Raw genomic sequence first — 26,597 nt, 5'->3', positions numbered from 1 at the left:
TTTCAACTTCCAGGTAGCACCTCAATACTACATTTGACCAAAACATGGAGTGAGTGACATCGGTTTAGGATTAGTTTATTAAAAAAGGCAACAAACTCAATGCCTTACATACCAGCTCATTTTTAAATTAAATGAGACACTATTACAATGGTCTACTTGGGTCCGATCTGTCTTGTAGCTACAATCCAAAATAACAACATGACCAGTTGCTCAACAAAGCCATGTAATCCTCCACAGGAGGAAAAGACTAGTTTAAAACTTTGTAGAGGCTTTTTTGCAACTCAGATGCCGGACTGGTACTTCTCACCCTGCAGCTGCCTTGGAATCCCATTGGTTAACATGTTGTAGCTGAGCAGGCAACAATTAAAGTCCCAGAAACATGTGGAACAAGTCTGCAAATTATAGCTAAAGCCAAGAGTAACAGTTGCTAGAGCAGTGAGCTACTGGACAGACGATCCAAGGAATGCAAATTTAAACCCCATGCATTAAGTGAATTGGGAAATCAAAGGTTGGGATCAGTAAAATTGGTCAGATCACGAGACTCAACTGGTACACGGATACCCTTTTAGGGAAAGTAGCCCATAGTCCTTACTCAATTGGAGACTCCAGTCTCACACCAATGTGTAACTCGGGTGTGGATGAGCAAACTACAACAAATGCTGCAGCAGTTGGTAGTAGCCAGGTCACCCAATTTGGACAGTCAGGTCTAGCTGGCAGCACCAACATCACTGAAAGCGTCATGAGGGAGAGAAAAGTAGTTGGATTTCTAGCCCTCTCATATGGTCTTTTCTTGGAGAACCAGAGGGCTGTCTTCTCTACTAGGTGGATCAGGCAGAGCTGAATCATTGAGCCCACTTCGAGGAAGAGTGCAGATTTTAGCGAGGACCGAAGTACAAACCTTTTCTTTCACATTTTCAAATGAAGATGGTGACACAACAGAAAAGCACACAAGGAAAACATCAGTCTGTGGATAGCTCAGTGGTCGTAATCGATCGTAGTCTTCCTGACCTGAAGACAAATTGAAGTTAGTGTCAGATTGTTTACTACTGCAGAAAAACTGACTGCAGCCCCCAGTGCGCGTATACAAGATTTAGATAAAACTGTCCAAAGTTACCTACCAGCTAAAAAGTGTCAAAGTTTCACCCTTTGAACAATTATAAAAGCTGACGTTACCTCCAACCACCAAGATATACTGCAACTTAACCAGATCAATATCTTAAAGGAAAGGTATTCAGTCTTTCAAATAAAAAGATTCTTCTACCATAAAGTGTTAGCACCCAGTTACTCCCATCTCCAACAAGATTAGACTAGAGGATCTAATACCCAAGATAAAAGAAAAAAAAATCTAATCTACTCTCCAATATAGTCAATGACCCAGGCTTCCACTGTTCTTAGGGTATTCCAAAGACACGAGCCCGAGAGAAGAACTTCCCGGTCACCTTAATCTCAAAAATGAGACCATTTTTCAAACTTTACCTAGTTCTGGAATCTCCCAGAAGGGAGAAGTATTCTCTCAACATTTCAGCAAAGGCAAGTTCAAGACAAGACTTGTAGATGTGCATGGAAAAATGTTTAAATTGCTTAAAGATCTGTATCATTTGTGACCTTGAGCCCTTTGACAATGCACTTTCTTGCACAAGCAGACTACTCACTTTATTTGGTTGTTTCACTTTAGCATCCAGTTGATGAAGCCATATTATTGGCAGCAGTGGGTAAAATTCTTCAATTCGAGGAAGGAGAATGCTCCAAGAAAGTCACATGCAGCCGAATATAGCATTAATCAAATGACTAGATGGTTTTGTGGTACAAAATGGCCTTTAGTTGGAGTCAACCCAGATTGATGACAATGCAATTTAAATACCACATACCCCAATAAAATAGGAGCTAGCAAGGACCAAACTAGAACCCTCAGTCACTTCAGAATGAAAGTAATACAACTAGAAATCAATTTACATCCTCCACCTTTTAATAGGCGGGGGGAAAATGGACCAATTCACGATTCTTCTCAACCCAAGTGCTCAGAAAACATCACTTGCAATCAAGGTATGTAAAGACTGGTACCTCCACCTGGAATCCTTATAGTTTTGAGAAATCCTGCTGAAGGCAGGATTATTCCTAGAATATACAATCTGGCTGCATTAGAAATAAGTTCCAAATCCCACTAATAGCACATCCTAGTGTACCTAATCAATTACAGATTAGCTATGACAAGAAGAGCCATGGGAAATCATAAACCTGACCATTACTCAAAAAGTTATTAGACAACGCTTCTTACCTGCAGTATCAAACAGCCCTAAGGTATATGGTTCACCTCCGATCATAACAGTTACAGCATAGTTATCAAATACCTACAAAAAACAGAACGTCTTATTGTAATTCCAATCAGTACCTAGAATAAAAAGATTAATGTTGCTAAACTATTCAGATAGAGTACACCAAGTGAAATTTGAGACCGAGTCACCAATGTTTAAAATATTCCAATAACTCCAGTAACTAGTCACAACTTGTGTTGAGAGGTTAATCAAAATGAAAAAGGAATTAAGACAGAGCATCTGCTGGAAACACACAGCTTAATTGCAAGTTGAATGCCATTGTACTTTCAATTTGATGTTTTGCCCTGTATAATGCAATTAGGAGTGAAACATACTGTATGGAGAATTGTATTTACTAATCTTCAAGTTAGAATATTTGCAGTAATGTACCTTAAACCTTTTGGGAAAATAGGCTTAGATTACAAGACAAACCATCTGCATATCCAGCCCGGCCCGACTAATCAAACGTGTCAACAGCACCCACCAACTGTTGGATTTTACTGCACCAGTGACCCAACAACAAAGAAAAGTACAGCACAGGAATAGGCCCTTCAGCCCTCGAAGCCTGCACTGATCATGCTGCCCCACTAAACTAAAATCTTCTACACTTCCAGGGTCTGTATCCCTTGATTTCCATCCTATTCATGTATCCTAGAACCAAGTTCATATAAGCATGTTATATCAAAGCCAAGGTGTTTATTTAAAAAATGTAAGCTAATTAATCCTGTATTAAAACACCCAAGCTGGTGGGTGGCAGTTCCTGAACCTTCCATGCTTCCTAGTTATCAAAGCAACAAAGTTTGAATGTCTTGCAACTTAAATCCCTTGGCCAATTACACTGAACCACCCACAATCCAGTAAAGTCAGACACCTAATGAAGTTTGATCTTACACAAGGCACTAACATTCACCTCCTTCCTCACAACATTCCACTCGCTGCACTTTTGCAGTTTCACACATTCTACACAATCCTGTTTGGGGGCAAAACGGAGTGCAGTAAAAACATCTCCATGTCATAAATAAACAGAAAACTCCCAAGCCCAAAATTAAATTTGGATACTACCATCCTACTAAAGCATATACTCACCTGCACTCATTTCCTTCCAGGTCCAATTCAATAAATGGCCAAAGACAGCACTTTGTTGACCACATCCAATTTGTAGAATTTTACAGCACAAGCACACTATGTGGCCAATGCTCTGCATTGCATCCTTCCTCACTACTTGTAACCTGCCATTTCTTTCTCCCTCATTTACTTATTCAGTATCCCCCTATACTGTCCAGGTTTGTGTGGCAATTTACATACAGCTTTATTAGTATACCTGGTAAATAAATCTTTCAACAAGTATTTACACAGCACCTTCCCCAAGGAACTTAATCAGGTGGCATTAGGGCCAAATAATCCAAGAGGCATCAGAAAAGCATGAAGCAGGGGCACTTGAGGGAGGGAATCGGCCACGGTAGCTGCAATTACAGCTTATGATGGAGCATTGAGAGAGGATATTGAAAAGACAAATTCCAGAAGCATAGATATTGAAGGGCTGTGGATTAGAGACAAGGGCATGGTGGAATCTGAATACAAGGGTCAGTATTTTTTTTTTTATAATTTAGAGTACCCAATTCATTTCCCCCCCCAATTATGGGGCAATTTAGTGCAGCCAATCCACCTATCCTGCACATTTTTGGGTTGTGGTGACGAAACCCACACAAACACAGGGAGAATGTGCAAACTCCACATGGACGTCAAGTGTCCCAGAGCCAGGATCGAACCTGGGACCTCAGCGCCGTGAGGCTGCAGTGCTAACTACTTGCGCCACTGCTGCCCACAAATAGTCAGAATTTTAAAGAACTGAAACTGTTTAAGATACGGCACCTCAAAATTTAAAGTAGGATAGAGGTTACTAATTAATGTCAAAAATCAAGAAACCCATTAACCACTGTGGGAGGTTTGGTAAAAACAAACTAGTTAAAACATAACCACACATAATCTACGTGTAGTTTGAACACCAAGACAATTATGTATTATTAAGTTTGCATTGGGAAATGTACAGATACAATGCATGACTAAATGAGAAACAGCTTCATCACAAAATTGGAATTCAAATGATATAACCAGCTGGGATCTTTAAAAAAGGATTTAATTTGATTCTCCAGACCTACTTGATGACATAAATTACAGGTGCTAAGCACAGGCGTCAACGAATGGTTTGCCCAGGCATGGGAATTGGACTTATTGGCTTCACAAAAAAGTTTCCATCCAAGGTTTAATTGCTAAAGAAAATAGAAAAGGCAAATATCTTCCATTGAGGTTTAGCAGTGTTGATAGCCAATTTCCTCATCAGAGTGGGTATTGGACTAAGTGAACAGGACTAAGTGAGAATCCCCTTGCACTCTGGATGGGCTTTGTCCAAGTCATAGTAATGCCACCCACATGACTCAAAAAAGGTAACAGCAGGAAATGTATACAAGAATTTAATCTAATCAAGGGTATCCAAATTTATTCTGAACTACATGGCTACAAACTGCTTTGCTACTGTGATTCACATATATTAAATCATTGCAGATTAAATTTCAGTGCACTCTCACTGGAACTAGGAGCAGAAGTAGGCAATTCAGCCCTTCGGGTCTGTTCCGCTATTCAATCAGATCATGGCTTTCTGGTCTCAAATCCACCTCCCTACCTGTTCCCCATATCCCTTTGTATCTTGTATACCTCGATCAGATCCCCTCATCCTTCTAAATCCCAGCGAGCACAAGCATAAACTGTTCATCTCTCCTTCTGAATTGCCTCCATATCTTTCCTCAAATTAGGAGACCAAAACTGGACATAACCCTCCTCTACTTTTATACTCCAGTCACTAACATTCCATTTGCCTTTTTAATTACATGCTGTACTGCCCAGAGACATTTTGAATATGCTTTCCATTTAGAAAGTAATTGGCCTTTATTTTTTCATTCAAGTGATCCTACTCTGGATCCCTGCATGACAAGTTATTAGTGACCAGTTTCTATACAAGAGCCACTTTTCTGAAACAGAAGCATTAGAAACACCACAAGGGAGGGTTACAGCTACAAATCTAAACACCAGCCACTGACAACTGGACTACAAGATCTCGTTTAGGCTTCATTATGCCAATTGTTAGTTTCAGGTTAGCAATTGAAATTCAATTTGTGTTTACATAACAGGCATTTCACTTACCGTGGGAACATACTCTGATGGAAATTTGTTTGTTGTATAGGAGATTAAGAGACATGTTTTACCAACAGCACCATCACCAACTACAACACATTTAATAGTCTGCATAGTTGTATGTCACTGGAATCTCCACCTTCACACTTTGTCCAATATATTAAAGTATCTGGAAAAGAGACCAAATAAGAATCGTCAGAATCCCAGAGCTCAGCACATGTCCCACCTTACTGATTGACCCCTGTTGCAATTCTAAAGTTGAAAATTTTGCTCTTCATTTATGGACGACACGGATGGGCCAGTGACAAAGTACAGGCAGTGGTAGTAGGGGGCCATTCTCCAGGTTATGCAGGTGGTAGTAGTACAAATATACTGAGGGGAAGACTGAATCACAGCAGCTGTGAAAAAGTCCAAGTCAAATGCAGATCAGGTTCCTCCCAGAATGTAAACAATGTCACTTAACTTTGTATTCGCTCAAGCCATTCTGTTGAAGAAAACCTACCTGCACCTTTGCTACAATACCTGTTGCCTCAAAGGAACACTTGGCAATCAAGCTCTGCTCGCTTTAGGGATTCAAAAAAGGCCCACAACATGATATCTAGATATTTAAATGACTAACAAACTTGAACTATCTGAATTAGTTTTACATGAAACTAAAGATCCAAAGTATTGGGTAGGGCACAAGTAGTTTCAGACAGTAGATACATTGCACAGTTGCAATGTTACTCATCCAAGGGAGAAGCTCACCATCCTACACAGGACACTAGCTCCAGCAGAAACCTCATTTACACACATCTAACAACCTCAGTGTTGGAGCCATAGCATTACAGGCAAATAATCAAATGTAAAAGCTACACAAGTGTGCTCATCAAGGAATGGACCCAAGCTGGTTGTAAATAAAGAATGACATTTTTTGCTTACTTCAAATTCCTTAGTACACTGCATTCATTGAGTGCAGTTGAACTAAGCGTTGCTTGTTGTTCACAAGATATCTGCTCTAAAGTGGCAAAATGTAACTAAATTGCCCAAGTGTCTATCTGGAACCAGTGGTGGGCAACCTGCAGCCCATCTGGGTTCAGAGTATGACCCACAAGGCATTTGTTGACTGTTGCCCACACGCAGGATTGCCACATTCTGCTTATTTCTGTCTGTATAGTATTTTCCTGCCAGTAAGACTGAAGTGATGAGGTGCATGCCAACTGCACAGAGCCGTGCACTCCATCTGTGTCCAAAGTGTCAGTCCTTTTGAAGTTGATCGCAGTTCCATTAATGTATAAATGATCAAGCATTTTTTACATGTTCTGAAATATTCATGTATTAAATGTATTTAGTTTTAATCATGGGGCATGGTTAGGACCGTGGAGGGCCACTTATGCAGTCCACTCACCAGCCTAGATTGACCATGCACTGATTTGGGATATTAAAAGGTTTTTTTTACTAATATGTTAAATGCTAGGGAGTTAAATTCAACATCCACATTTGTTGGTTTTAATCACATCAAGATAGATATCTGCTTGTCTCAATTTTGAAATTGAGAAATGTAACAATACAGGAGCCAAATCCAAATGGCTGGAGTGATATCATCTTTCATGTAAACACCCTAATTCTGGTACAAACTTGGGAGACAAGATATACAAAAACATTAAGGGGAAAGGGAAGAGTTCAGTAGCCATATAAGAGGGAGGGCCGATCGTTTAAAGTACCCAATTTTTTTTCAAACAATTAAGGGACAATTTAGTATGGCCAATCCACCTGCATATCATTGGGTGGGGGTGATACCCACGCAGACACTGGGAGAACATGCAAACTCCACACAAACAGTGACCCATCATCCTTGTAAAGCTTGGTATATCAATTTATTTTTGCTTCTGTAGACCAGAACTGAACACCAGGTCCAAGTGTGCTAGAACCAAACCCTACACAAGCTCATCTTTTCCTACTCCAGAAATAAACCGCAGCCCTTATATTCTTGGCCTGTCCTAGTATGTATTCAAATTTCCTGAAGACAGGCAGGTAGTGGTCAAGAGGACACAAGGTTGCAAAAGGGACATCGGTGGAATGGGCACAAATCTGGCACAGTGAAAGTTTAGGATTGTATCCACTAGAATTAAGAGCACGAGATGACTTGATTGAAACATTCAGAGGTACTGACAGAGTGGATGTGAAGGGGATGTTTCTTCTTGGGAGAATCTAGAACTAAGGGTCACTTTAAAAAGTAATGTGGTTTCATATTTAAGAAATGAGAATGAGGGCTGAGTGACTAGAATTTCTTCCTCCAAAAAAAAAGGTAGTGGAAGCACCATTTTAAAGGCAGAACAACAGATTCTGATTAACAAGGGTGAAAGGCCAGGGGTAAGCAGGAATGTGGTTTGAAGATAGATCAGCCATGATTTTGTTGAATGGCAGAGCAGGCTTGAGGGGCAGAGTGCCTAGATAGATAGAGCGGGCGCGAGAGCAAGCGAGCGAGAGCAAGCGAAAGTTAACAATTGCAGAACTGTGATCACAGCCACTGAAGGTACAGGAGGGTGAGACTATTGAGGAAGCAAAGACGGAGAATTTTAAAATCAAGGTAGTGCTCGACTGGAAGCAAAGTAGGTTAACAGGTTTTTTTAAAAATCAATAATTTATGGGATGTGGGCACTGGTTAGGCCAGCATTTGATTGTGCAGCCCGAGTTGCCTTCTTGAACTCGCTGCAGTCCTAGAGGTGTTATTAAGGAGGGAGTTCCAGAAGGAACAACTATATATTTCCAAGTCAGGGTGGTGAGTGACTTGGGAGGGTAACCTCCGAAGTATTGCTGCTCATCCTTCTAGTGGTCATAGGTTTGGAAGGTGCTGTCTGAGGAACCTTGTGAGTTCCTGCAGTGCATCTTGTATTTGGCCGGGGGGGGGGGGGGGGGGGGGGGGGGGGTCCAGGAGGAGAGTTCCTCACCACAAGATTCTTAGCTTCTGACCTGCCATGGTAGCCACAGTATTAATGTGGCTATTCCAGGCATGTGCCTCAATGACTACCGTCCGGTGGCCCTGACTTCAGTCGTAGTGAAGTGCTGAGAGGTTGGTCATTGAAGTGCATCACCTCCATACTCCCAGAACACCTTGATCCACTGCAATTCGCATACCGCTGCAACTGGTCACAGCAGAAGCCATTTCCCTGGTCCTACACTCATCCCTAGAGCATTGACAACAAGGACTCCTACATCAGACTCCTATTCATTGACTACAGCTCCACCTTCAGCACCATAATCCCAGCCAATATCAAAGCTCCAAAACCTAAGACTTGGCTCCCCACTTCCAACTGCATCCTAGACTTCAGACCAGTAAGATTGAACAAAACCTTCTCCAAAGTCCTCAATACCAGCCCCCTACTCTACTCCTGTAGGACTGCTTGGCAAAATTTAGTTCCAACTCCATCTACAAGTTTGCAGACGATACGACCATAGTGGGTCGGATCTCGAATAACAATGAGTTAGAATACAGGGGGGGGGGGGGGGGGAAAGAGAAAGAGAGAGAGAGAACCGAGGAATGGAGTGGTGCAGTGACAACAATCTCTCCCTCAATGCCATCAAAACTAAAGAGCTGGTCATTGACTTCAGGAAGCAAAGTACTGTACACAACCTTGTCAGCATCAACAGGGCCAAGGAGGAGATGGTTAGCAGTTTCAAATTCCTAGGGGTGCACATCTCCACCCTGGTCCACCTACATCGGGCAATCTGTCCTGGTCCACCTACATCGACACCACCACCACCAAGAAAGCACAACAGCGCCTATACTTCCTCAGGAAATTCAGCACGAATTCTTACCAACTTTTACAGATGCACCATAGAAAGCATCCTATCTGGCTGCATCACAGCCTGGTATGACAGCTGCTCAGCCCAGGACCGCAAGAAACAGCCCAGTCCATCATATGAACCTGCCTCCATCCACTGACTCCATCTACATCTCCCACTGCCTGGGGAAAGCGGGCAGCATAATCAAAGACCCCTGCCACCCAGCTTACTCACTCTTCCAACGTCTTCTTGGGCAGAAGATCAGAAATTTGAGAACATAACAGACTCAAAAACAGTTTCTTCCCTGCTGTTACCAGACTCCTAAATGACCCTCTTATGGACAGACTTCATGAACACTACACCCTTGTATGCTTCATCTGATGCCAGTGCTTATGCAGTTACATTGTATACCTAGTGTTACCCTATTACGTATTTTCTTTTATTCCCTTTTCTTTTCATGTACCTAATGATCTGTTGAGCTGCTTGCAGAAAAACACTTTTCACTGTACCTTGGTACACGTGACAACAAATCCAATCCAGTTTGATCATAGGTAACCCCAGTGAGGGGGAAATTCAGCAATGGCACAGAATACCATGGAGGGAGGGGTTAGATCCTCTTGTAGTAGATGGTCATTGCCTGGCACTGGTGGCACAAAATGCAACTTGCCACTCATCAGCCCAAGCTAGTCCTGTGTTGTAGCTTCACCAGGTTGACATTTTTAAAATATGCCTGATGTTGCTCCTAGCATGCTCTCCTGCACTCTTCATTGAACCAGAGTTGATCCCCTGGCTTGATGGTAATGGTAGAGTGGGGGGGGGGGGGGGGGGGGGGGGGGGGGATATGCCAGGCCATGGAGGTGGCTGAATACAATTCTGCTATTGATGGCCCACAATGCCTTGTGGATGCCCAGTCTCGAGTTGCTAGATCGGTTTGAAGTCTATCCCATTTAGCAGTGGTAGTGCCACTCAACGTGGAGGGTATCTCAATGGTGAAGTTGGGACTTTGCGGTGGTCACTGCAGCAGCCAGATTGGAGGGCGAGATCAAACATTTTTTTGCCTCACCATCTGCTGCAGTCCTACTCTAGCAGCATGTTCAGGACCCAGCCCGCTCAGTCTTGTGGTGGTACCAATGAGCCACTAATCCCCTACCCTCAAGTGCTTCCTCCAAGTGGTGTTCAACATGGAGGACTGATTCATCAGCGGATGGTGGCTGGTACATGGTAAATCAGCAGGAGGTTTCCTTGCCCATGTTTAACCTAAAGCCATGAGACTTCATGGGATCCAGAATCAATGTTGAGGACTCCTAGGGCAACTCTCCAGACTGTATACCACTGTGCTGCCACCTCTGCTGGGTCGGTCCTGCCAGAGAGACAGGACATACCCAGGAATTGAGATAGTGTGTCTGGGACATTGTACAGTATGGTATGATTCTGCAAGTATGACTATGTCAGGCTGTTGCTCAAGTGGTCTGAGAGACAGCTCTCCCAGATGTTAGTAAGAGGACTTTGCAGGGTCAGCAGGGCTGGGTTTGCCATCATGCCATAGTTTCATTTATTTGTGTTTTTGTAGCAGTTGAATACAACCGAGTGGCTTGCTAGGCCATTTAGGAGTTAACCACAATGCTGTGGGTCTGGAGTCATGTGTAGGTCAGACCAGGCAAGAGTGACAGATTTCCATCCCTAAAGGAAATTAGTGAACCAGATGGTTGTTTACCATAATCAATGGTTTCATGGTCATTACAGATATTTTATGGAGTTTAAATTCCATCATCTGCTGTGGTGGGATTTGAACCCGGTTCCTCAGATTACTAGTCCAGCGACAATACTACTATGCCACTGCCTCCCCAATGGGAATAATGGTGATAGATGAACAACAAGACAAACAGCAGTGATTTGGATGACCAGATAGGAGGGTAGACTGTGGGATGCTGGTCAAGAAAATAGAGGGAGAGTTAATGACAAAGCAAAGCTGGTGTCATCAGCCGACAAGTGTCATCACCCCCCCGCCACCCCCCAGACATTGATAGTGGGGAATTCAGAGAGCATGCAGTGATGGCTAAATTCTCTCATTGGAAATGGTCATTCCCTGAAACTAATGACAATGTTGTTGCCCACCTTACCACCCGAGTGGGCAGCATAGTGGTTAGCACAATTGCTTCACAGCTCCCAAGGTCCCAGGTTCGATTCCTGTCTCTGCAGAGTCTGCACGTTCTCCCAGTGCACACGCGTGGGTTACCTACGATGGATACGATCAATGATGAAGCAGCTGTAGATGGTTGGGCGTAGGACACTACCCTGAGGAACTCTGAAATTGTGCCGGGACTGAGCTGACTGACCAACAACCACCCACCATTTTTTGTGCGCTAGGTCAGGCTGTAACTAGTCGAGTTCCAAGAAAGATTGACAATTGGAAAGGTTAGAGAGATAAGATCAACATGATTAGATAGGTGACAACACAAGGATTTGGATGGGAGAGCAAGTCTGGAGATGGGGCAAGGATAGCAGGGTTAAGGGTTGGAGAAGGGCAATAGTCAGGGATGTAAAGAGACAATACATAAACTGTAATATAGGGACCAGGAATGGTTGGCTGTTAGCATGAACAGGATCAAGAGGTGGGTTATGAAAATTATATTATTATTATTGTGTCACAAGTAGGCTTACATTAACACTGCAAAAGTTACTGTGAAAATCCCCTAGTTGCCACACTCTGGCACCTGTTCAGGCACACTGAGGGAGAATTCAGAATGTTCAAATCACCCAACAGCATGTCTTTTGAGAGGAAACCCATGCAGACAAGGGGAGAACGTGCTGACTCCGCACAGTCACCCAAGCTGGGAATCGAACCTGGCACTGTGAAGCAAGAGTGCTATCCACTGCTGTACCACCCTAAAGAGCTTAGTGTGATGAGAAAAAAAGTGCCCGAATAGGGAATGGGGAAAATTTGGTCTGATGGTGAGGGGGAAAGAAAACAGTGGCAAAGGCAGCTGTCCGGATGGTGTCATTGATCACAGATTAGTATGAACTACCAAATTTATTTGAAAATTGTACAATTGTTGGAAACGCCATTTGTCTTGTATATTCATTCTGGGTCAATATCAACTGATCGGATCCCCTTCATCATAGAATTTACAGCGCAGGAGGCCATTCGGCCCACAGAGTCTGCACCGGCCCTTGGAAAGAGCACCTACCCACAGTCAACACCTCCACCTTATCCCCATAACCCAGTAACCCCACCCAACACTAAGGACAATTTTGGACACTAAGGGCTATTTATCATGACCAATCCACCTAACCTGCACATCTTTGGACCCTTCTTCCACATGCTCTCATCATCAGGATAACGGACTGAGCAAGTACAATTTCTACGTTACCTACATTTAGAACATTACAGTGCAGTACAGGCCCTTTGGCCCTCAATGTTGCGCCGACCTGCGAAACCACTCTAAAGCCCATCTACACTATTCCCTTATCATCCATATATCCAATGACCATTTAAATGCCCTTAATGCTGGCAAGTCCACTGTTGCAGGCAGCGAATTCCACGCCCTTACTACTCCGAGTAAAGAACCTACCTCCGACATCTGTCCCATAGTTATCACCATCTGAGGAAAAAGGCTCACCCTATCTAATCCTCCGATCATCTTGTTTGCCTCAATTAAGTCACCTCTTATCTTCTCCAACAAAAACTGCCTCATGTCCCTCAGCCTTTCCTCACAAGATCTTCCCTCCATACGAGGCAACATCCTGGTAAATCTGTGTGACTGCAAAATAACTGGTCAGATATTCACTACTGTTAATTTATGCAGATTATAATTTTCAGTTACAAGCACTTGGCAATGAAAGGGGGGGTGGGGGTGAGGGGAGAAACAGAGGGTCTACAGACCATAAAACCAATAAAGTCCTTGAAACTGCAAGAACAAATGTGGCATCAAGAGAAGAAAATGTCAGTATTTCACCTGTTGGATCAGAACACTTCTATAGTTTAGGGGCAGTTGAAAGAGGGATCGACTGTGGCATGGTTGAATGATGGCAGATTACAGCAGTTGTGCACGAGCTACTGCAGATGTACAATGGTGGCACAAGACAGATCTCCTGGTAGTAGACACAAGCAGTAGCAATTCAATGTCAACTTGGGCAATGACTGCTGCTGTTGCAGAGTATGAAAGATGGAGGCTGGGTTTTTAAGTTGCATGTTTTCATTGACCACTGCTGGAAAGTGCAGCAATTATAATATCCTCCAGAGTCACAGCCCCTTGGATACCCTAGCTAGAGATTGACAGGTGAAGCAAGAGTCAAGGGATTATGGATCAATACTAGGTAAACAGTCAAGATACAGATCAGTTCCATTGCACAATTTTCTTGTAGCACAATATCAATTTTGGAAAAGGACCTGTCAGGTCTCAAGCAGAAATTTAATGAAGGGTTCAAGTGTGAACCTGCTCATGCGCATCTAACAGCTGACCAGCACAGCTGCACCAGAAAGCATTTCATTAAACACTGAAGAATAAGTAACCTTTTGTACACTGACCAGTTAAGTCTTAACATTAGGCATCCATATATTTAGCAGACAGAAGCGTTGACATAGAATAGGCTTATATACAGGCTTTAAAAATGAAGTGAGGCTGAAATGGAGAATATGCAGACCATGACAAATTAGCCAATTAGCTTATGTCAGTTCATAATGCACAAGTGTTTAAGTAACAGAAAAATAACTGGGTGTGTCTGAACACAGCAAGGCATGCTGTCATTGCATTTCTCAAACACCAGGGGTAGAAACGTAATCCAACATAACCTCCATCTGACCACAGCAGCCAAGGCAAATAAACAAGGGTTAAGTTGCCAAGTAATCCATTCTGCTGGAATTTCAGCTAGCTTATTGCCATCTCAACCATGTTAAGCTGCAAAGTGTTTTCAGTACAAGTCTGGTATTTCAATCTCCAGCCTTCCTGCTGGATGATTCTTGCTACCAGTACCTCAAGCAATAGGCAGGCTGGCGAAACAACACACTTGCCCAAGATGTGCCCAGAATTCTGTCCAAAAGTACCAGAAATCCTAGAGCTGATCTAGATATTCCCCCACCCCAAACAGTAATATTTTCTTTTTCCTGCATTAAAATCAGCACATCAATAGCACAATTACATCTCAGTTAGAATTGTTCTCAAGTATTATGGATATAAACCAAAGACTCCCTGCTTTTGCTGATCAAGCACCAATATCCAGAATTAGAGGAAAGCAGAAACACAAGGGCTGTAGGACTGGAGGAAGTCAGAGTGAGGGGCAAAGCCAATAAATGTAAACAAGGATGAATTTTTTTTTAAAAAAAGGATCAGACTGTAAGCCAAGATAAGTCAGCAAGCACAGGATTTAGTACAGGCAAAGTACTTCAGTTATTCAGCCCACGAGTTCCTTCTTGGGCAAACGTGGTTTTTTTTTTTTTTAAGAACAGTACAGCACAGAACAGGCCCTTCGGCCCTCGATGTTGTGCCGAGCAATGATCACCCTACTCAAACCCACGTATCCACCCTATACCCGTAACCCAACAACCTTACTTTTTTAGGACACTACGGGCAATTTAGCATGGCCAATCCACCTAACCTGCACATCTTTGGACTGTGGGAGGAAACCGGAGCACCCGGAGGAAACCCACGCACACACGGGGAGGACGTGCAGACTCCGCACAGACAGTGACCCAGCCGGGAACTGAACCTGGGACCCTGGAGCTGTGAAGCATTGACGCTAACCACCATGCTTTATAGTGGATTTATTGTACTACTACAATTTGCTGCACAAATTAAAACATAGCATAGTGATCTGACCATTAAAGTAACAGTTGTATTTAAGTGACTGAAAGAACAGCTGCATCTCAAAGTCACTATCTGACCCAAATTTGCAGTTAGCACAGCGTCAAACCACAGCAAAAAGAAACAGCACCTTTCCAGACCACACTCTCCTAAAACACTTCACGACCCATGAAATATTCTTGCAATATATGCATTTCTCAACATTGCAATTCAGCACCATGACCACCATAAACCAGAACACTCGTAGATCTATTGGCTAGTATACTACAGCTCAGACTGGTTAGGCACACTTGTACAAATCCTTACTGCATCAGATGTTCAGAGGTTGAGGGAACAATAGCATGGTGGCCATTACTTGATCCCATCAGGGCAACAAGAATTTAAAGAATCTCAAATTTTAAAATAAGCGAAACTACCATATCGTTGTTTAAAATCCAACTGGCTCGGTATGTCCTTGGGGGAGGAAAGCTGCTGCATTCACCTGGCCTGTTAATCCAGACCCACAGAACTGTGGTTGAGAATCAACTGCCCTCCCAAGGTTGAGCAAGCCACTTCCAAGTTGTGTTTTTAAAAACAAACTCCCCAACCCCTGTAGGCACTAAATGCCAGAGCATCCGGTGAATCATTTAAAAAGATCACATAGCTCAGAATTAAAGTCTCCTGTGAAACACCTTCACTACATTAATGAGGAGGGGTTGTGATTCACAGATCACTTGGTGACTGAAGCATATTTTGCTTCTATTCCAGTCCTTCACAAGTGTTAATTTTAACTGAATCCCTCAAATGTATTTAAAAGCAACTTAAACCAGCTACTCAAGTGTTAGAAAGCCAATTAGTATCAGATTGTGTAGCGCCAAGTGATTCTACAGTCAGGGGAGTATCAGAACAGTGCTGCATTCAGACCAGCAAGCAAAGGCTTTGCTAGCTTGTGCAGGCAGTCTTGGACTACATGGCTGACACATTGTGATCTCAGTGGAGTGAGCCATCTCAGAATCCATCAAACCTATGTATGTCAGCTAAAGGGGGGAGGCCACAGTTATTATTACAAAGATGCTTACCTGTAAATATATATGTTAATTTTTAAGTGTTCTTTTTTTTTCTCTCTAACAATTTGTAATTTGTTCAATATAAAACATGAAAACTGAATTAAAAACATTTATAAAAGTAAACCAGAGCAAACGCAAGTCATCCTCAATCTCAATGGACTTGATGCATAGGAACAAACCATGAAGGCTTGAGGGAATGGTTGTCATCAAGTGTTTAAATGCTGGATCTACTGATCCAAGCACTTTATTAACAGCATCTAGAAAATTTACATTCCAAAATATAGTAGTCTGGTTGTAACAGAATAAGTAGCTTATATTAATAATTCATGAACAATAGTAAAGGGTTTTAAACAAGCCACAAAACTTAGTAGAATGAGCTTTTGTCTGGTTAGTGGGATGTAAATTTCATCAGCTGTTGTGGGTCTCCTGCAACCAAGAAAAAGGATTGGGACAGATCCCAAGCTGGCTGCCAGGACGACCTTTTTTTAAAAGTCAACTTTCAAAAAAAGGGTTAGCTGATGTGTACAAAATTTATTGCTGCCGAGTGTCAGTGGCCTACACTGAAAGCCAACATCCTGAGAAAACTGCTGAGGAGACATGTTGCTGGAGCATTCATCTTGGACTCATCAGGAGGAAAACACAGGAATGGCAAATTTCTAACAATTGCAATAATTTTTAAAAGGTGCTGATCGGTCAGCAAGGCATTGCTAGCCACTATTAACCCAGCCCCCTGGGCAATTCAACCAAGGCAGATCATAAAAATGTATGCAAGCATAAACAAGCTATGTCACAAGCTCAACGGATTCTTAAAACATGGATTGTTCAACAATTGCTGCTAGATGCGACTGTGATTGGACAGCACAAATCAAAGTACAAGTGAAAAGAACTTTTAATGCCCAACTAGTGGGAACACAACAGAAAATTTAGTGCAAGAACACACTTTACAGCACCTGGTCTGTCAGACAAATTGAGCATGTGGATTCCCAAAGTTGAAAATCAACAATTTGACTTAGCCCATGTTCAACTCAGCATTAAATGGTTCCCTTGCACCATTACTCGGAAATTATACAAGGCAATTAAAAGCAGGGTTCAAACTGGCCACATTGAAGTAATTTGACTGTCATAATCTCATCTGTTACTACTTTTAAAACATCTCCAGGCAAAGCAGTGATATTACCAGCAGTGTGAATTAATGCGATCACCTGCATTGAACACAACAGATATGGCCCATGGACATCAGAAGCTTCCCAGCAGTGTAATGCAGCAGCATGAACAATGTGATGGATGGTTGCAAAAAAAGATGTAGTCAGCTCTTGCTCTACCTGCAGGATAAGGGAAACTGGGGACCAAGAATACTTTGAGCAGTTCACCCTAATTTATTGGAACATGTAAAACTGCAAATAATATATCAATCCTTTGGTCCTGAATATGGATACAGACACAATATAATAATAATGACCAGCTGTAAGGAAGGAGCTTGTATGAATGGTTATTGTTGCCTTTCCCGTTCTGGACCAAGAGCAAAACCACTAGATTTTTCATTGGCTGTGTACAATGGCATTTAATAAATTTGTTCAGCTAAAATCAAATTCCCAGAAATCCCATGTTTGCATGGGTATTTACAGGTAGTCATCATTAGGGCTGCCATATCAATACAGGATGAGTGCATTTCAAAATACCAATTTGGTAAACATTTTACTGATCTTTCAAGTAGCACATTTACCACATAAGTTACAGGAGGCAACCCATAACCATACGTTCTTGGTATGAAATTAGAGCTTCAACATTGTTATCATTGAATAGCTGCCTTTCCCCATGTTAACTCGGTTACTTCTTGATCTTCATTGAACAATGACAAGAATCAAAATGCTTTGCCAATTATAACCATTCTCTGTACAAAACTGATGTAAATGGGGCTTGGGTCTCACTCCAAGAAAAACTTGGGATCAGCAGGACATAAAGTGTTTGAGGTAGTAAACTAGAGTTCATTTCCCATATCTATTGCAGTGAGTGGGGTTGACACTAAACATACTGGATTCCAAATGCAGAAATTTCTGCCCAAGTTCAGCCAAAATCAAAATAGCACTTTGTTAAGTGCAAAATCATAGTTATGAGATAGTTTGTTAGGTGGCTCATCAATACTTCCTCAGTAAATGGTTAAATGCTCAAGATAAACCACTTGATCAGAGGACTCAGGTTTGGCTACCAATCTTCAGTAAGCATCATTTAACTGGCTTTAATCCCCTTTATAATTGCTTTAATTCCCTGCTAGTTGGAAAAGGCAATCACTCTACCCCAATCTCGCATGTACAGGAAGTGCTCGTGATCAAGCTTATGCAAGGTCAAAACTAAGTGATGATTCCTTTCCCAAAGCATTGAGGACCCATGGAACACAAAACCACAGACACAGGAGCAGAATTAGGCCATTCAGCCCATGAGTCTGCTCCTCCATCATCTTATCATGGAGGCTATGTTTCACATCCTCCTGCCTGCTCCCCATTAAATCAATAACCTATCATGTTCGATTTGCTATTCATTCAAGCAAGAGCTGAATGAGACAGATCACATCATACAATAGGAAGGCATCATGATATAAAGTGAAGCAATGGCTCATTTTGATCACCCAAAAAAGCAGAAGAATTTCAGTACTCCCTCTTAAAAACTCACCTAAAACTCCCAAGAAGTCATGGCTTCCAGTCGGTGGAGAATCCAACCACTGTGCGTCAACAAATGTGGCAAAGGATAGATAAACCCGGTGGTGCTTTCAAGCTCATTTCTGTATGCCGAGAGAATCAATTGACAAAACTGGCAAAATCTTAATGAGATTATGAAGGAGGCCAGTTCCCACTACATGCCAGCTTCAAATTGGTCATTAACTGTGGATCCCCATTTAGCAGTTACAAAATCTACTTGTGAAGATGAGAAATTCACAAATAGGAAGCCTATACAAGGTATTTGCAAGATCCATTTGAAATGGGCACAAGTGAAGGAAACAACTAATCCTGGGTGCGATGACCCACAATTTTGAACCAGAAGCAGCCACATAACATGACCCATTACAGTTCCTGCTCAACAGACAACCTTGCCTTGAAGACCCACAGAACCCATTCATGGGGTGGCACAGCAGCTTCACAGCTCCAGGGTCCCAGGTTCAAATCCCGGCTTGGGTCACATCTATGTGGAGTCTGCAAGTTCAGTGTCCGCGCGAGTTTCCTCTGGATGCTCCGGTTTCCTCCCACAGTCCAAAGATGTGCAGGTTAGGTGGATTGGCTATGCTAAATTGCCCTTAGGTTAGGTGGGGTTATTAGGATAAATTGCCCTTGGGTTAGGTGGGGTTGAGGTGTGAGCTTGGGTAGGGTGCTCTTTCTAGAGAGCCAGTGCAGACTTGATGGGCCTCCTTCTGCACTGTTGATTCTATGAAGACCCAAAGAACCGATCCACAAAATTTGGATCAAAACAGGAAAACAATATAATTTTGCAAGAGCAAAGCACACACACACTACAGCATATGCACAGCAGGCCAAATCTAAATCAGAATAGGCAACTGAACAAGGACTAGATAAAAATCAATTCTGCTTTACTGAGTGGGTCGCAGCCGACCAATATGTATCTCAAGCACCAGTGGAGAAATAATAGTATTAGCAAAGTTAAAGTTACAGAACACAATGCCAATTTAAAGACCAAATTGTTAGGTTTCAGCTGTAAAAGTCTTTAGCCAGTCATGCAACAAATGATACATCATTTAGATTAGCACATATGAAAACTGCAAATAGTCTCGGAAGCATTTAATTTGAGGTAGGCAAGCTCCCATTAGTTGAGGGATCAGGGCAAAATTCACCAATGATACCCTGTGCTAAAGGCTCAAGAAACTGCAAATGCTCAAAATGCAAAGATGACAGGATGTCCAGCCCAGAATAGCAGCAGTCAAAATCTAGGTCAGCAACTGTACAGGTTGAAACAGGAAGATATGAACAGAAAACCCCATCTGAAAAAGAATCTGTAAAATTAAAATTTAATTTTTGAAAGATGCTCCACAAAATTTAAAAATATTTGAATTTAAAGATGCTCAACCATCGACTAATTCCTATTCACAATTCTCACACTGGAATTGGAAAAGAGGCAACACCAACCCGCCTTTTTTCATCGTCAGCAAAAGCATTGTGGACTAGCGCAGCTTTGGTGCCAACACAGCATCAAAAGCTTGTTATTTCTGCTTCACTCATTTCACAAAGGCAGATAAAACAATTGTTATTTTTTATTCACTAAGCGAATTGGTGGTGTAGTTGTTTATCCCCGAATCATTCTTGCGAATTATCTCTACTCTTCAATGCCTTCACATCCCTCAAGTATGGTCCCCAGAACTGGGCAGAGTACTCCAGATGAGGCTTAACTAGTGTCTTATACAAATTCAACATGACCACCTTGCTCATACTCAATGCCTGCATTAACAAAACCTAGGGTACCAAATGCTTTAACTGCTCTCAACGTGCCTGCCACCTTCAGCGATTTGTACACCCAAGGTTCCAGTGTTCCTACACCTTCAGAGTTTGCCCCTTTAAATAGTGTCTTTCCATATTCTTCCTGCTGAAATGGATCACCTCACTTCTCTGCATTGAACGAGCATCACTTGTCTGGCCAATCCATCAATGTCTGTCCTTTTGAAGTTCAAATTGACATCATGCCCTGTACACACAGTCTAGGTTATCGGGAAGAGTTCCCATCAGTGACCCCTGGGAAACACTACTTTCACTGTGCGTTTCATCATTTCCTGTCACTCAGTCAATTTCTTAGCCAAGTGTCTACTTTCCCTTTCATTCCACGAGCTAGAATTTTGTTCATATACCTACAATGTGGCACTGCATCAAATGCCTTTTGAAAAATCCATGTACATCACCAAGAGTCTTCCCCTAGTCAACCTCAAAAAACTCCCATCTGTCTTGCATCCCCATTCTACCAACAGGGGAGATTCCAGCCTATTAACCTTCACATTGCATCAAATCTCAAATCATTGAAAAAGCTTACAATTAAAATATGGAAGCACAGGAGCAGGACTTTCAAGCTCCCATCTGAGTTTAAACATTTAACCTGATTCTGCCCATTTAGGATCAGTTCCTTGTACAGTATTAGAAACTAGAAATAACTGTTATTACATCATTACTTTCCAATAATAAATGGGCTAGAACACAAACTGCAAACTTGAAAGTAGGCAAAAGACACTGCACTGGCCCTGCTGACAATGACAAGAAATAAAGATGCAACTTCAGAACCAGATACCAAAAACTCAACCACAGGTACAAAGCAAATTTCCTCACAGGAAGCAAGACTTGAAAGACAAAGGCAAGATTTCATTTTTGCTTTCACAATTGTAGAGGCAGCATCATACAGTCTCATCTTCTCAGATTGTGCAATTACCATCTCCATTTTAAGTAGGAGATCCATTCTCAATTTTAGCAAGTTGGCCCAGAAGCAAGTTTTCTGCACCAAGATCTTTCTTTCAGAGTCTGTACCCTCTGAAAAAAGGGACATTTGGTCAAGACCGCTACAATCTTTTAGCTACACAAACCAAATTTAAAATCCTTTTCACAACTAAAAGTGAATCGATAAATATTCCAACAGATGGAAATATGCAGGGCAATTTGAAGGGGTTTGGGACTGTCAATAGGTCAGACAAAAAGAGGCAATATTAACAATAGTCTGAATGGTGTAGCATGCATAATGACCATTGAAGGTTAAGCAATAGACAGTTTCTCAAAGATGCTTTTCACATTTGTCAACTCATTGAAGACTATATTTGTTCCATTTATCCTATTATACACAATTGTCACCAAATCTTGCATTTTTAAAAAATTATTAATTCATGGGAGGTGGGAGTCACTAGCTGTGCCATCATTTGTCATGCATCCTAATTGCTCTTGAATTTGCTAGGTTATTTCAGAGAGCATTTAAGAATCAACCACACAGCTGTAGGTTAGGGTTCACATGTAGGCCAAACAGGACAAGGATGGCAGATTTCCTTCCTGAAGGACATTTAAAACCCTTGGTTCCCAAATGACCAGCGTACCATAAAACCAATGAACTGTTAATTGCATGATTCTTATTGAATTCAGATTTCATAGTGATGTTTGAATCCAGGTCCCCAGAGCTTAGGACCATAGGAATTAGGAGAAGTAGGCAATTCAGCATTGAGCCTGCTCAGCCATTCAATCAGATGTTGGTCGATCTCTTCCTGGTCTCAATAATAATTAGTAGTGTCACAAGTAGGATTACATTAACACTTAGTGAAGTTTCTGTGAAAATCCCGTAGTCACCACACTGCAGCACCTGTTTGGGTACACTGAGAATTCAGAATGGCCAATTCACCTAACAAGCAAGTCTTTCAGGACTTGTGGAAAGAAACCCACACAGACAAGGAGAACATGATGACTCAACACAGAGTGGCCCAAGCCAGGAATCAAACCCAGGTCCCTGATGCGGTAAAGCAACAATAGTAACTACTGTGCTACCATGCCACCATACCTGCTCCCCATATCCTTTTAACCAGTTTTGTATCAGAAGTATATTGATCTTCTTCTTGAAACCATTTTAATGACTCAGATTCCACCGCACTATAGGGCTAGCTAGTTCCACCCTCAGCAAGTAGTTCCTCATCATTTCAGTTCGAAACCTCCAACCACTCAAACCTAGATGTGACCCCTTGTTCTAGATTGCCCTACAAGGGGGATTATTAGTCTAGTGACAATACCACTAGGCCACCATCATCTTGCTAGTTAAGCTTTGCAAGGATAAATTCCCTGCCGAGGACACGCAAATAAAATTGAAGTCACTTAAAGTAAAATACAGCAGAAACCTGAAGAGAAAAATGCTGGTAATACTCAGCAAATCAGGCAGCAAAAGGAGATAATGCTGCAGGTCAATGACCTGATCAGATAAAAAGTCAATTAATCTAAAACTCATTGCTGTCACCCAGTACTATTGCTGCCTGACCTGCTGACTATTTCCAGCCTTTTCTGTCCCCATTTGAAACAACAGCACTGATTTAAACTAATCACAACAGCACAGATTTAAGCTAATCACAATGCTATAGAATACTAAATCACAGGATAACAAAACACTAAACAGCATAAAATTAAACCCAGCCTTTTTTTAAAAAAAAGATTTACTCGATTGCACCAGATTAGCCAACTTCCTGTCACTGCAACTCATCACCATTTTTATAAAAAAACAACACCTACCAGACACTTGGCTATCAGGCCTATGAACAGAATTCCAAACCCCAGAAGCAATATCTATAACAGTCAAAGATAGAAATGAAGTACAGTAAGAAATGACAGATGATTTTTCTTAGCACAATTTCACAACCTCAAGGGTGATTCACTTCTGAATCATAAAAAGAGGAAACCTACAGCTTCATGGTGACATTGAGGACTCCAGCTGCTCAAAATATTGTACATTACAACTGCTCAGACATTTCTGCAGCAGAGGCACCATGCCCATCATGAGCATCACAGATTCACATTTTGACCAAGCAGGTCCCATCATGGACAGAAATGATCAGAACACCAGCCACCAGGTGCAACCAGTCTATGCAGAAAATTGGTCTAGTGGCCCAGTGTACCCTCCTGTCATCAGCAGTAACGCAGTTTCTCTGCAGTCCTCACTGCAGTGAAATGCTCAAAGCAGCTGACAGAACACTTTTCCTGTACCTTCACCAAACCATCTCACTCAAGAGATCCAAGCCCTCCCCAGATTGAGACTGCAACCAACGTTTCATTTAAACATAACATTCACGAGAAAACAAATCTGCTCGTTTATTCTGCAGGTTCTCTCTACCACACCCCCCAAACATTGATTTCATTCCACCCCCACCCCATATTGATTTCATTCCAAAAAACAAGTCTGAAAAAGAGAAAATGAGCATCATTTGGATATCACACCCTCCTAACTTCCTCTTTGGTGCCTGGTGTCACTGGTAACCTTAGGACAGGAAACCAAATTCTCAGCTGAGAATTTATTTTTAAAGGAAAGTATTTCCAATCCCTCTAAAAAGGCAGGGATGCTGTTAAATGTCAGGTCGTTGCTGGAATTCAGTGCAAGGAAACCGCCTACAAACTGCGGCATTTGGTGGGATCAGAATAAATGCAGCAAAATCCCCTCCCTCCCCGAGAGGCTGCATCCTCCCCGGCCGGGGTAGGAAGGAGGCACTACCCCACCCCGGCCTGCCCGAGCGAACATCCCTCTCCAAGCCGGGAAGGCGCTGCACCAACGCCAACTAACGGATCGCGCCGCTCCCGCGCTCCAACAGCCGGCCTCCCCTGGAGAGGAAGGGAGGGGAAACAAGGCCTCAGGCGCCGGATTAAACCCGCTTCCCTTTCCCCAGCCCCGCTCTCACCGCCAATCCCCGGGCCCGGTGTCACAAACCGACCCCCACCCTCCGGCAGCTTCCCTCGCGAAGACCGGAGGTGGGTTAGATCGCCCAGCCCGGCTCCCCCCAACCGCCCGTTCACTCACCGCCTCCCCCCGACAGGCGCCGTCTCCACCGGGCGTTGGCAACTACACGGGGTTTCCTGCTCCGCTTTCAACCGCGGCAGGGGCATGGCGTCATCGCGCCATCCCCGCCCCCAGCGTCAGCCTCAGGCAATGGAGTGGATCAGAGTAAGAGTGAGGGAGTAGAGAGTGAGTGATCAGGGAGGGAGTGAGTGAGTGAGGGAGCAGAGTGAGGGAGCAGAGTGTGAGTGATCAGGGAGGGAGTGAGGGACAGAATGAGTGAGGCATCAGGGAGCGAGTGAGGGATCAGAGTGAGTGAGTGATCAGGGAGGGAGTGAGGGACAGAGTGAGTGAGGCATCAGGGAGGGAGCAGAGTGAGTGAGTGATCAGGGAGGGACTGAGGGATCAGAGTGAGTGAGTGATCAGGGAGGGAGTGAGGGACAGAGAGAGTGAGGCATCAGGGAGGGAGGGAGGCATCAGGGAGTGAGAGAGAGCACAGAGTGAGGGATCAGAGTGAGTGAATGATCAGGGAGTGAGTGAGGGAGCAGAGAGTGTGAGGGATCAGAGTGGACCAGAGTAAGAGTGAGGGATCAGAAAATGAGTGATGGGTCAGAGTGAGTGAGTGATCAGGGAGGGGGAGGGGGAAAGAGAGTGAGTGAGGGATCAGAGTGGACCAGAGTAAGAGTGAGGGATCAGAGAGTGAGTGAGGGATCAGAGTGAGTAAGTGATCAGGGAGTGAGTGAGGGAGCAGAGAGCATGAGGGATCAGAGTGCACCAGAGTAAGAGTGAGGGATTAAAGAGTGAATGAGTGATCAGGGAGTGAGTGAGGGAATAGAGAGTGAGTGAGGGATCAGAGTGGACCAGAGTAAAAGTGAGGGATCAGAGAGCGAGTGAGAGATCATGATAGATCTGGGAAAGTGTGAGGGGTCAGAGAGTGAGTGAGGGACCATGATGGATCAGGGAGAGAGAGAGGGATTAGAGAGTGAGTGAGGGATCAGAGCGTTCAGAGAGCAAGTGAGGGATCAGAGTTTTCAGAGAGTGAGTTAGGGAAATGAGTGCATCAGAGATTGTGACAGTGAATCAGGAGAGGGGATCAGGGATCAGAGAGTGAGTGAGGGATTAGAGATTAGAAAAGTGGATCTGGAGAGTGGACCAAAGATCAGGGAATGGATCAGGGATCAGAGTGGATCTGGGACCGGAGTGGATCAGAGATCGGAGAATGAATCAGAGGTCAGAGTGGATCAGAGATCAGGAGAATGGATCAGAGATTGTGGAATGGGTGAGGGATCAGAGTGGATCAGGCATCAGTAGAGTGGATCGGGGGGGGGGGGGGGGGGGGGAGCGTGGAAATCAGAGATCGGGGAATGGATCAGGGATCAAGAAAGTGGATCAGAGCTCAGGAGAGTGGATCAAGGATTGGGAGAGTAGATCTGAGATCAATAGGTTGTCTCAGGGAGAGCATCAGAGATCAATGAGTAGATCAGGGATCAGGACAGTGAATCAGAGATCAGGGAATGCCCGGGGATCAGAATGGGTCAGGGAACAGGTGAGTGGATCCAAGATCAGGTGAGTGGATCAGAGATCAGATGAGTGGATTGGGAATCAGAGAGTGGATCAGAGAGAGGATCGTAGATCAGAGAATGGATCAGAGATCAAGGAGTGGATAAGAGTAGACCAGAGTTTAAAGAGAGTGGAACAGGGATCAAGAGAGAGGATCAAGGATCAGCAGCATGTATCAGATATCAGTAGAATGTATCAGGGATCAGGAGAGTGGATCTGATTAGAAATACTATTACTTCAGTGTGAGGGAGGATATAATGAGGGGAAAGCATCCAGTGGAGATCATACGGGTGGAACTTTTATGGATCTAAATCTGTAATGGGTGTTGTGTATTGATCCCCTGGTACCAGCTCTGAGGTGCTAGATTGTATAAAGGCAGAAATTAGGCAAGTGGTAGCAAAGGCAGAGTAGTATTAATGGGGGATTTTAACTTACACAAA

The 26,597-nt window shown here is 43.2% G+C and overlaps 1 protein-coding gene across 4 annotated transcripts in view; it reads right to left on the bottom strand.

The window, feature by feature from the left end:
- Positions 1-24,736, bottom strand: part of cdc42 (cell division cycle 42) — a 31,937-nt gene extending 7,201 nt beyond the window's left edge. For 2 of the 4 annotated variants that reach the window (XM_038773679.1, XM_038773676.1), the window contains exons 1-4: positions 24,622-24,736; positions 5,511-5,670; positions 2,276-2,348; positions 899-1,008 (exon numbers count right to left, since the gene is read on the bottom strand). In XM_038773679.1, coding sequence (XP_038629607.1) covers positions 899-1,008; positions 2,276-2,348; positions 5,511-5,615 — 288 coding nt within the window. In that variant the 5' untranslated portion in view covers positions 5,616-5,670; positions 24,622-24,736. Of the gene's footprint in view, positions 1-898; positions 1,009-2,275; positions 2,349-5,510; positions 5,671-23,345; positions 23,400-24,502; positions 24,525-24,621 lie in introns of those variants that run through there. The other 2 variants (XM_038773678.1, XM_038773677.1) reach the window with 2 other exon arrangements.
- Between the last annotated feature and the right edge of the window lie 1,861 nt (positions 24,737-26,597).

This window comes from Scyliorhinus canicula, chromosome 16, assembly GCF_902713615.1.
Source record: "Scyliorhinus canicula chromosome 16, sScyCan1.1, whole genome shotgun sequence".
Lineage (NCBI taxonomy): Eukaryota > Metazoa > Chordata > Chondrichthyes > Carcharhiniformes > Scyliorhinidae > Scyliorhinus > Scyliorhinus canicula.
This window is presented reverse-complemented; position numbering and strand designations above follow the sequence as displayed.